Source organism: Stegostoma tigrinum, chromosome 27 (genome assembly GCF_030684315.1).
Source record: "Stegostoma tigrinum isolate sSteTig4 chromosome 27, sSteTig4.hap1, whole genome shotgun sequence".
NCBI lineage: Eukaryota > Metazoa > Chordata > Chondrichthyes > Orectolobiformes > Stegostomatidae > Stegostoma > Stegostoma tigrinum.
Window position 1 is genome coordinate 33,044,646 of NC_081380.1, and position 12,186 is coordinate 33,056,831.

General features: G+C 39.7%; 1 protein-coding gene across 3 annotated transcripts in view; it reads right to left on the minus strand.

The window, feature by feature from the left end:
* Nucleotides 1–259: 259 nt before the first annotated feature.
* nek8 (NIMA-related kinase 8) overlaps nucleotides 260–12,186 on the minus strand; it is a 59,104-nt gene continuing 47,177 nt past the window's right edge. For all 3 annotated transcript variants that reach the window (XM_059655413.1, XM_048557530.2, XM_048557529.2), the window contains 3 exons: nucleotides 6,088–6,246; nucleotides 1,701–1,859; nucleotides 260–1,427 (listed from right to left, as the gene is read on the minus strand). In XM_059655413.1, coding sequence (XP_059511396.1) covers nucleotides 1,399–1,427; nucleotides 1,701–1,859; nucleotides 6,088–6,246 — 347 coding nt within the window. In that variant the 3' untranslated portion in view covers nucleotides 260–1,398. The remainder of the gene's footprint in view (nucleotides 1,428–1,700; nucleotides 1,860–6,087; nucleotides 6,247–12,186) is intronic.

A 12,186-nucleotide genomic window follows, 5' to 3' on the forward strand; every position in this document is an offset into this window, starting at 1 on the left:
TACTAGTGATAATGGGAACTGCAGATGCTGGAGAATCCAAGATAATGAAATGTGAGGCTGGATGAACACAGCAGGCCCAGCAGCATCTCAGGAGCACAAAAGCTGACGTTTCGGGCCTCGACCCTTCATCAGAGAGCGGGATGGGGTTATTCCAGAATCCTCACCCCATTCCCCTCTCTGATGAAGGGTCTAGGCCCGAAACGTCAGCTTTTGTGCTCCTGAGATGCTGCTTGGCCTGCTGTGTTCATCCAGCCTCCCATTTCATTATCACTGATAGTACTGGCAGGCGTATTGCACATGCATACTGAAAGCATTTTGATGGTGTCAGCAGATATTCTTTATCTTTTCCGCACTTATCCATCCATGTTATATCTCTGAATTCTCCTTTACCAACTTTTACTCTGTCTTTTACTCTGATGCCCTCACCATCTGTTCCACTCATTCTTTTTTCCTGTTTGTCAATAGCATAAAAATACATTATTTTCCAGCCCCTTTCAATTCTGAAGAGAAGTCATGTTGGACTCAAAACTCTCACTCCATACAGCCACTGGTACCTTGCTTCAATATATCAACTTTATTTAAATGCAATTAAATTCTGTCCATTAACAAGGCACTGAACTGTTGGAGTATTTGTCTTTAATACTGTTGTTGGGTGGAAGCAAACCATCACAGACCATGTCAAAATGCAAACTATGAAGGCTAACGTGAGCAGTTGAACAAATACATTTATTAGTGGCTTTCAGAGGCAACTATGAAAGCTATTGGATTTTCTATCCAAATTAATTGCAAAAAAAAAGCTTGTAAGAAGTCCCAGAAAATGCCATAACAAACTAGAAAATTACAAATGTCAATGCAAGATTTAATTTGCAGCTACTTCCCCTGGTTCTATATTACATATGATCATGCCCACTACTGGACTGAATACCTGGCAGTACTAATGAATCACAAATCTGGTTGCTCTTTACTCTCTCATTAGCAGTAAACCAAAACACAAAGGGATTAATAGGAGACTCAATTTGCAGACAAATTTCCAAAGGCTGAGAGTATTTTAACATATGAATAGTAAAGTGCAGTATATGGCAACTGAAGGCATTTTGTGGTCTAAACGCTCATTCAGAACCATTTAGCAAAATACAGTGCAGTATTAGGAAATTACAGATATATAGAAAGGATTTTTGCGATCAGAACAGAATGTAAGATATGGGGATGCGAATATCTGGCTACTCAATGTCTATTCCTAAATGTCAACAATGCCAGTAATACTGTGGCATTTACGTAAGAGTGCTGAAGAAGCATGCCCGTTGGTTTTAATTAGTCACTTTTTCTTCTGCATTGCCTTATGTTCAGCCATTCTCTGATCCAAAGAAAACGGAACAGCTACGAGCTGGTTACTTCAGGTTATCTTGGAATGGCTTCATCACCCAAAGCTAGAATGCAAAATACAAGAGGAAGTGATATTTGAACTTTCCTTTTTACTATTTATAAAATGACAATTTATTACTATGTACTGACATAAAATAGCAAGTCAGCAAATATTTGTTTTACTTTCAAATTGTGTTGCTCTGAAAATACATGACCATGTATTAACCTTATTTGTCAACCACAAACAAAATATTTAAAGAAAACACACTTAACTGAGAATTGTATTTAGTTTACAGATATTTAAAAGAAATACAAGTTATACAAGAAAGATGCCTTACGTTTTACTGCAAGTAATGTGTTCCCATGACAACATGCAACAGAGGTAACAAAATAGGGATTACTTTCATCCAGGTGTACTTGCTTAGGTATTCCAGTGTCTTCTTCTTTCCTTCCCAGTCTTCCTCTGGCACCCTTTCCCCATGTATAAATTTCTCCTTCTGTTGAGGTAAATTTAAAAAATTGCTTTTAGCACCTTGTCAACCTAAATGGTGCTGCAAATATTAAAATAAAATACAAACGTTCTCAGGTGGTGCTCAAGATCAAATGTGTGAATACTACTAACCAATCTCTATTAAACGTTGGATGACTAACAGTATAATCTAACCTGATACAAAGCCACATAGACCAGGGAGATCTCACATTTGATCATTAGTTAATCTTAACTGCAGAACCACTTGGTTGTAACAACTGGCTTCAGTGAACCAGGCCTATCAAGATAGTTTTAGTATGAAATTCCAGTTTACTTTTACCCACCGACTTCGGCTGAAAATTGCAATTATGTGGAAATCAGATGTGGAGAAATTCAAGATCAACCATGATACCTGAAGGTCACCATGCTTGTTGACTTGCACTGTTTATGTTCACAAATATCAGGGAAAGACAACTTGTTTTAATGTTCAATCAACTTCTATTTCGCACTCATCTTCAAGCACATTCTTTCTTGCACAGATTCATGTTGGTCATTACTTCCAAAAACAAATCTAAAACCAAATGTTTTTCAATCTCCAAGAGTTGCATGATTGCTGTTGAATAGCATTAGAAATTTATATTGACATAGGAACATTGCATACCTTACAGAATGGAAATATCCTGATGTTTTGTTTCCACTTCAATTTATTGTCCTTTGCCGTTCTCTTCGAAAGTCAGTGGCTTGTATCTGGCATCACAGCAACTCATTACACCCAAATATCAGCACTTCAATTCTGATCCAGGTACTCTAAGGGCTAGATTTTACACTTTCCCTTATCATCATACCTTCTTGCTCCCTTAAGGGTTTTCACACACTAAGAACAGCATTGATTGCTGTTGGGTACTATTAGCAATTTATATTGGCTTCCTAGATTTGAGACAGAATGTTCTTTAAACATTCATTCCCCTCTCCTTTCTTTTGTTTCTGGGATTTACCATGACTACTGACAGGGTAAAAACTATTTATGCATCAGATTCACTACTGCCCAGAGAGCAATTTCACAAAATAATAAAAATATATCATCCAACAGATCAATTATGTCCTAACAATGGATTTCATAACTGCAAACTATAGCAATTGTAATTAAGTCAGCCAGCTGAACCTCATAGAACATGGGTTTCCTGACTGGGGCTGTCGCTTTGGTCCAATCAGGGACAAGTGGCTGACAAAAAAGGATGAATATCAGTCAAGGAAAGGCAAAGCTATTGCGAAAGACTATGCATTTGTAAATAAAGGATGATTGGTGATGGGATGCTGGTCTCTGAAGAGTTATTTCAGTGCTGACGAGTGTAAAGCATGATCCTGAAGAAGCCTATTCGCAGCAGTCATTTTGAAGTTGGGAATAAGTATTTTCTTACATCATGCCTCTGTTTGGGAAACTTGAGTCATTTGACCCTGCTATTGAAGACTAGACTCAGTATGTAGAAAGAGTGCATTATTTTTTCCAGCCAAATGATATTGTGGCAGATGAAAAACATTAAGCAATTCTCCTGACAGCCCGTGGAGGTGAAGCTTTTTTTCTGTTATGAGGACCCTAACTTTTCCTGAGGTACCACATACTAAAACTTCTCAAGAATTGGCTGTCATAGCTAAGGAATAGTACAACCCCAAGCCTCTTTTAATTCTGAGACATTATTACTTTTACTTGGCAATTTGAGAACTAGGATAATCCATATCAGAGTTTTTGACTAGGTTAAGACTGATATAAGCCTGTGAATTTGGTTTCACCCTTAATGAGATGATTAGAGACCATCTAGTATGCAGGGTTAATGGTGTGACTATGCAAAAGCACATACTGGTTGAAGCACAACTGGACTTCAAACAGGCACTACAACCAGCTTCATCATTGAAAGATACAGCAATCAGAGCATGTGAACTGCAAAGTATTCTGACAGAGCTGAACCCCTTCGCCAGTCTGCCTGAGCATAGGGAACACCACTTGCATGCAGGCAAATGCATAGCTTCACTCAGGAAATATCCTGATAGGAGTGACTCAGGCTGGCCCACAGCAAAGGCCCAAAACAAAGCACATTTGGAATACTGCATTCAATTTGGATCTCCCTGCTATAGGAAGGATATTATAAAACTTGAAAAGGTTCAGAAAAGATTTACAAGGATGTTGCCAGGGTTGGAGGGTTTGAGCTATAGGGAGAAGGTGAACAGGCTGGGGCTATCCTCCCTGGAGTGTGGGAGGCTGAGAAGAATCCTTACAGAAACTTGTAAAATCATGAGGAGCATAGATGGGGTGAATAGTCAAGATCTTTTTCCCAGGATAGGGGAGTCCAAAACTAGAGGGTAAACATTTAAGGCAAGAGGGGAAAGATTTAACAGAGACCTAAGGGGCAAATTCTTCCTGCAGAGGCTGGTGAAACTGCATCAAGAGCACCAGTGCCAAACCCAAGACTCCATCAAGGTAGTGACAGTTTGATACAAGGGACAAAGTTTGGTGCAAGAATCATGGGTCAGGACCAGTGACTTATAAAGTTCGGGTAGGTGCAACTGTCCCGAATCAGCATGTGGACCATTGAAAGCTGCAAATTCACAGACTGTTCGGGAGCAGTCAAGCGCTTTCAGAAATACTTCAGGGACCTCTTGATTCACGCTCTCCATTAAACCTCTGAATCGAAGATGGACATGTTGGAAGTAGCCACTTTGACACTTCTGCATCCGAAGGAAGGGCGTGAAAGCCAAGTGAGGCTTTCCAGGCACAGGGCATGAGCTCCTGTCTGTTACACATCTCCCATTTCAGATTCCGAGTTGGAAGAACCTGAGCCGGTGTTAAAACGTCCCAGGAGGCCCTCAAAGGAATCAGACTTCCCTGTGTTCTTCGACTCAGAGGGGAAAGATATAGCGATTGTAATGAGGTCAGCCAGCTGGACCTCACAGAACATAAGTTCCCTGATTGGATCAATCAGGGAGACCTTGTTGGCATAAAAGGACTAATGTCAGGGACATCAGCCCCTGAATGCCTGACTCAAGGAGATATTGTGCTATAGTCAAACGCAATACATTTGTAAATAAAGGGTGATTGGTAATGGAATGCCAGCCCCTGAACAGTTATTTTAGAATCCAACATTGTTACGGATAGTGCGAGCCCTATTAATTTATGGGTCCAAAATGCCCATTGTCAATTTAAGATTGGCAACCTAGGTGCAGCTTTATTAAAATGAAAGGATTTTCCTAATTTACCAGTCAGAAGGCCAAGCTGTAACAGGCTTTTACAATTTACTCCAGCTATCTTCTTCCCTTCATAACCCTCCAGGCAGATTCTCTGCCAGACAGCTGGTGCAAAAAAAATGCAATTAGTCTTTGAGGTCTGCTGACATTAATCTCTGCCCCAAACTCTCCTCCAAGCAGATTAATGGCCAGGAAGAAAAATGCAAGTAATCCTTAAATTCAAATTTTTTCTGTGATCAGAAAACCTTTACACAAAAGAGGAGAATCCTGACCGTAGCACCAACAGGTGTCCATACAGCAACCACTGAGTCAAAAGCAACAGCAGAAACCCCCCCCACATCAGGGCTGTTAAGTCAGCAGTTATGCTCTGGCTGTAATTCCAACTAAGAACAACTAGTTCAGAAAAAAAAACAGGGGGAAACTTGGCATCTTTTTGGTCTGCAACACCCAATAACCAAAACTGTAATACATTTGCTTATTGAACCAGTAAGTAACAAGCAGTTTGATGAGTGGCAAGACGTCGTTAACAACTTCTCTCCATAGCACTGAAATCATATTTAAAAATGCATCTGTCCGGTACACAAAATTTAATTAGTCTTGTAAATCAGGTATTGAAGAAATTTCTAACAAGTTAGAAATTGTTTGATTACCAGCATCTTCTTTTAACTGCAGGGCAGGCTTTAGTTATATAAATGTACTGTATTTCTGCAACAAAGGCATTTTCAGAACAATCATGATATTAGGAACAGAGGTTCCGCTAAAAGTAGTTCATCACCTTCACTGAGTCATGCAATTATTCTAATCATTCAAATATTTAAGGGAATCTATTTATCAAGATTACTTTTTATTTTTATAAACAGCTATGTAATGTCCAAGAGCAACACAAAAATCAGTCCGAGATATGATTGTTCATGTAATTGAATATTAATTTGATCAACATAATTAGATTTGCAATTTAGAATCTGCCAGAGTTTTAATGAAATGTTAATTATCCTTCCATCATTTCCATTGCTACATACCTGCTCCAACTGCAACTGTGAAAGCATCACCACAAGCAACCATGGTAACCTTTACCCCACACAGGTTAGAGACCAAATACGGCAAGCGATTATTGTGACGTTTGTTGGTGCCTAGCTGTCCATGTTGATTACTGCCAAATGTATAACATTCCCCAGTTTCTGTAAATGAGCAAAGAAACAATCATTTTCTTTCAAAATGCTTAGATAAAAGCCTGAGTTGGACTGTCTGGTAGCACAACATAGTGATGCACTAAACTTGAACAAGGCGGAGGACCACTTGGCCCCTGAGCCTGCTCACCATTTAATAAGGTCATGGCTGATCTGATTACAACTTCAAGTCAACATCATCCACCAATCCCAAATATCCTTATGCCTCATTGCTTAATAAGAATCTGCCCCCACTTCCTTAAAGAAACTCAGAAGTCTCTACTTCAAATGCTTTTTCAGTGAGAGTTCCAAAGATTCACGACCCTTTGAGAAAAAAATTTGGTCTCATCTCTGGTTAAAATGGGCGACCCCTTATTTTTAAAAACAGACCATAGTTCTTGATTCTCCCTCAACAGATATCATCCTCTTCACACCTACCTTACTAAAATGCCTCATAATCTTAATATATTTCAATCAAGTCAACTCTTATTCTTTTAAACTCCAGTAGATGCAAGCCTAGCCTATACAAGATTGCAGAGTATTTGCAAGTTCATAGTAAAACAAGGCTGAGTCAGCACTACTTCATCAAGAGAAGGTCATGCCTGACAAATCTATTCTAATTCTTTGAGAAAGTAATGACCAGGTTAGACAAAGGAGAGCCACAGTACCCGTTTTATTTGGATTTCCAGAAGGCCTCTGACAAGGTGCCAAACAGAAAGTTGCTAAGACAACAGCCCATTGTATTGGGGGAAGATACTGACATGGATGGAGGTCTGGCAGAAGGCTGACAGTAGGGTTAAGGGCATCTGTTTCGAGATGGCAGCCAGTGAATAGAGAAATTCTGCAGGGGTCCATGATGGGACATTTATTCACTTTATACATTAACAATCTGGACAAAGGAACTAAAGGCATTGATGCTAAGTTTGCAGATGACACATAGACAGTTGGAGGAGGAGGTAGTGTTGAGACAGCAGGGAGGCTGTAGAAGGGCTTGAACCAGGTAGGAGAGTGGGCAAAGAAGCGGCAGATAAAATACAATGTGGAAAAATGTGAGGGTATGTGCTTTGGTAGGAGGACTAGAGGTGTAGATTATTTTCTGAAGGGGGAATAGTTTCAGAATTCTGAAGCACAAAAGAGCCTTGGGAGTCCTGGTTTAGGAATCTCTTAAGGCTAACAGGCGGATTCAGTTAGCAGTTACAATGGCAAATGCAATGTTAGCATTCATTTCAAGAGAATAGGACCCAAGGACACAGCCTTAGAGTGAGAAGACGGGCCTTTAGAACTGAGATGATGTGGAATTTCTTCAGCCAGATGGTGGTTAATCTGTGGAACTCACTGCCACAGAGTGCTGTAGAGATCAGGTCATTTAGTGTGTTTAAGACAGAGATAGATAGGTTATTGGTTGACAACAGGATTAAGGGTTACAGGAAGAAGACAAGAGAATGCAGTTGAGAAATAAATCAGTCATGATCAAATAGTGGAGCAGACTCAATGGGCTGAGTGGACTAATTCTGCTCCTCTATCTTGAGGTCCAACCATTCCTCTTGAGAAAAACTGCATATTCCAAGTATTACTCTGGTAAATCTTCTCTGAATTGCTTGCAACACATTTCCATTCTTCTTTAAATAAGACAACCAATGGTGCACACAGTACTCAAGATGTGGTGTCACCCGTACCTTATACGACTGAAGCATAACCTCCCTATTTTAGCATCCAATTTCCTTTATGATAAATGATTGCATTTTATTAGCATTCCTAATTACTCATTGTACCTGCATATTAAATGTAATTCATGTATGAGGACATTCAAATCCCTCTGTATATCAAAGCTCTATAATGTCTTACTGTTTATTTAATACATTTTTTATTATTACTAACAAAATAGGATAACTTCTCATTTTTCAACGTCTGTCAGATCTTTGCCCACTCACATAACCTTCCTTTTTGCAGCCTTATGTCCTCTTAACTTACATTTCCACTTATTTTTGTATGACCAGCACATTTAGCCTTCCATGTTCTGCTTCTACATAAAATCACTTTACATTGTAAACAATTGAGGTTCCAGAACAATCCCTGTGGGGAACAGAATTTAAGTGTCGTTTGATCAAGGAACTTTACAGTCAGAACATGCTCAGCTTCACGCTACAGTTGAGAAACAAGAAGGGTTGAGGCCTGAAACGTCAGCCTTCCTGCTCCCCTGATGCTGCTTGGCCTGCGTTCATCCAGCTCTACACCTTGTTATCTCAGATTCTCCAGCATCTGCAGTTCCTACTAGCTCTTCAGCATAGTTGGTCACCTGCTTCAATTTCTGACAAGTGTGACATCTAGATATATTACTAACTAATCTCTTGTGCCTTTGCTTATATTTAGTTAATTCTAGCAGTGTTTTACAAGGACAGACGATATACTATTTAATGTACAAGGTTTAATTCTACAAAGTAGATATGTTCCCCTTATGGATATAACTAGTTATGGTTCAGTGATTACATTCTTGTACCTTGAAGTTTGTGGGTTAAAGTCACACTCCATATATTCAAGCACAAATTTCAGGCTAGCAGTGCAGAACTGAGGGACTGCTGCACAATTCGAGATGACATCCTTTAGATCAGCCTTTAAACCAAGGTCGTATTTGCATTTTAAATCAAAGCCCTCTTTAACCTCTTAAGTGAAACTAAACAATCCTGTGGCATTATTTGAGAGAACAGCAGAACAGTTTGTTCCTGGTCAACATTTATTCCTCAACTAACATTTTTACAACAGACATTACCATTGCTGTTTATGGGAGCTTGCTGTGCGCAAAGAACCCTTACTACATTGCAACATTAATCTCTTTAAAAGTACTTCATGGGCTGGAAAGCCTTTTGGAACATTTTATAAATGCAAATTTTGTTTTCTTTATTGCCTTGCATTCTCAAAATCAATATCGAGATCAGATGCAGGTCAAGTTGGCTCAATTTCTTTAAGTGTTGCGACAACAAAGTCCAATTGTTAAAGTAGGCAGAAGCAGATCTCAATGAGAATTTAATTGTTGACTGATCAAGTAATTTGTTAATGGACAACACTCATCTATTTGTGGTGTAGATGAGATGTACAAATAGTAGCATTTTCTTTAACTCTTGGGATAAAGGTGAGAAAAATGAAATAGTATTTATTGCCCAACCTGGAATTAAAAGCTACACTAATGTGACCATTATTGATTGTCTGATTGTCATCTTGATTCACTACTGTCCTTTAGAGAAGGAAATCTGATGTCCTTATCAGGTCTTACCTACATATGACTACAGACCCAATGCAATGTAACTTAAAATGCCCCGCCTGCCCAGTATCAACCTAGACACCAAAATTAACATCTGGAAACTTATTCCTAAAAAAGGAGTTTCTACAATAGGTTGGTCAAGCACAAGTCTGACACAGTCATTCTCACAGAATCATACCTTACAGACAATCAACATCCCTGGGTATGTCCTGAACAACCAAAGACACACCAGGGATGGTGTGATGACATACAACAGGGAGGGAGTCGCTTTGGAAGTCATCAACATTAACTCCAGATGTCACAAAGTCTCATGATATCATGCCAAGATGGGCAAGGAAGCCTTCTGCTAATTACCACTTGCTTTGGCTGAAGAATCAGTACTCCCTGTTGAAAATCATTTTGAAAAGGCACTGAGGGTGGCAACTGCACAGAATGCAATCTGGATGGATGACTTCAATGTCTATCACCAACAGTGGCTCAGTAGTACTAATACTAACCAAGCTGGCTGAATCATGAAGGACAAAGCTGCTAAATTGGGCCTACAGTAGATGGTGAGGGAGCCAATAATACTTGACCTTGTGGTCACTAATCTACCTGTTGCAAATGTAACTGGCCATGACAGTATTGCTGGGAGAGACCATCATATATTATGGAGATAAAGTCTCCTTCAGATTGAGAAAACCCTCCCCATTGTACTTTGTGGCAATACCTCCATGCTAAATGGGAGAGAATTCAAACAGATCCAGTAAATCAAAACTGAGCATCCATGAGACCATGTAGGCTATCATCAGCAGCGGAAGTGTATTCAAACACAATCTGCAACCTCATGGCCTGGCATATCCTCCACTCTACCATTCTGGTAAAACGATGGTTTGATACTATTGTCTGAGGTTCAAAAAAAAAAATTTCTACTATTGGAAAACTGACTACAATAAGTCTGAACTAGCCAGAGTTGAAGTTTCATAAAAGTACTGCAAATATCACCTGAAGAACAGGTCGAGTTCAAATACAGAGCAGGAGTGATGGAGCAAAAGAGAAAGCAGAAGGGCCATGAAAGGCTGTAAAGCACTGACTATAAAAATGGTGATGGAAGGTGAAATATGGGTGGTAATGTGGCATTGCTCAGTGTTTAGGCCACGTAGGACAATGTGTTCATATAGTGGTTAGTACTTTGCATAGTGGCAGCAGCAACCCCAGTTTGAACCCAATTCGTGGCATTGCGAACAAGCAATGCAACAATGGGTTTCTACCGCCTCTGGGGTTTTCTGCTGTAGAAAGCAGTTAAAGCCAAAACAGTGAATGTTTTCAAGAAAGAGTTAGTTCTTTAGGGTAAAGGAATCAGAGTGTGGAAAGAAAGTCAGAGCAGGTTGCTGAGTTGGATAATCAGCGATGATCAAATGGCCTGCAGGCTCATAGGAATAAATGGCCTTCTCCTGCTCCTATTTTCTATGCTTCTATTAACATTCATTCAGGAAGTAGACCCTGTCCAAAGAAGAGTACAGGAGGGCATGACAGAAACAGCACCAAGCATAGCTAAAATTGAGATGCCAACCCTGTGATGCTACAAAACTAGACTCCCTCGTGCCAAGTAATATTTTCAGCATGCAAAAGGCAGGACGAAATGATCTGGCAACCAATGGATCATATCTGAACTCTGCAGTCCTGTCACATACAGTGTGAACGGTAGTGGACAATTTAACAACTCATTAGAGGATGTGGTTCCATAAATATTCCCATCCACAATAATGGAGGTGCCCAGCACATTAGTAGAAAAAACAACATTGAAGCATGTGCATCAACCTTTATCCGGAGGTGCCAAGTGGACGATCCATCTTAGCTTCCTCCTGGAGGTCTCAACTCCAAAGATTTCATTCTTCATCCATTCTTTAACCAGTTCAATCAGTCTAAAAGATATTAAGAAACAGCTGAAGACATTGAATACAACAACATCTGTGTGCCCTGACAACTTTTTACATATGAAATTATACATTAGGAGAAGAAATAGGTCATTCATTATTTTGAGCCTGCTTGCCATTCAATGGGATCATTTTGTTTTTCAAATTTCACACCCATTTATTCCAATAACCTCCGATTCTATTGCCTAACAAGACTCTACCTTTTTTTTCTGTATTTATTCACTGGATGAGGACATCACTGACGACGCAACAGTTATTGCCCATCCCTAATTGCTCAGAGGGCAGGTAAGAGTCAATCACATTGCTGAGAGTCTGGTGTCACATGCAGGCCAGACCAGGTAAGGATGTAGTTCCCTTTCCCAAAGGACATTAGTGAACCAGATGGGTTTTTACGACAATTGACAATGGATTCACAGTCATCATTATATTCCTAATTCCAGGTTTTATTGAATTTAAATTTCACCATCTGCCATGGCGGGTCCCTAGAATGTTATCTGGGTCTGTGAATTAACAGTCCAGTGATAATACCACTAGGTCTTTGTCTCCCCTTTTTCTGCCTCAAAAAATATTCATCAGTCTCAACTCAACCACCTTCTGAAACACACGTTCCAAAGTTGCACAACCTTCAGACAGAAAAAAAAAATCTCCATGTTGCTATCCTAAAAGGTTGACCCCCAATTTTTAAACAGACTGGTTCTCGCCTCACTCACAGAGTAAACAGTACCCTGGTCAAGACCATTTCAAGATCTTACATTTTTTAATCAATTCACCCCTCATTCT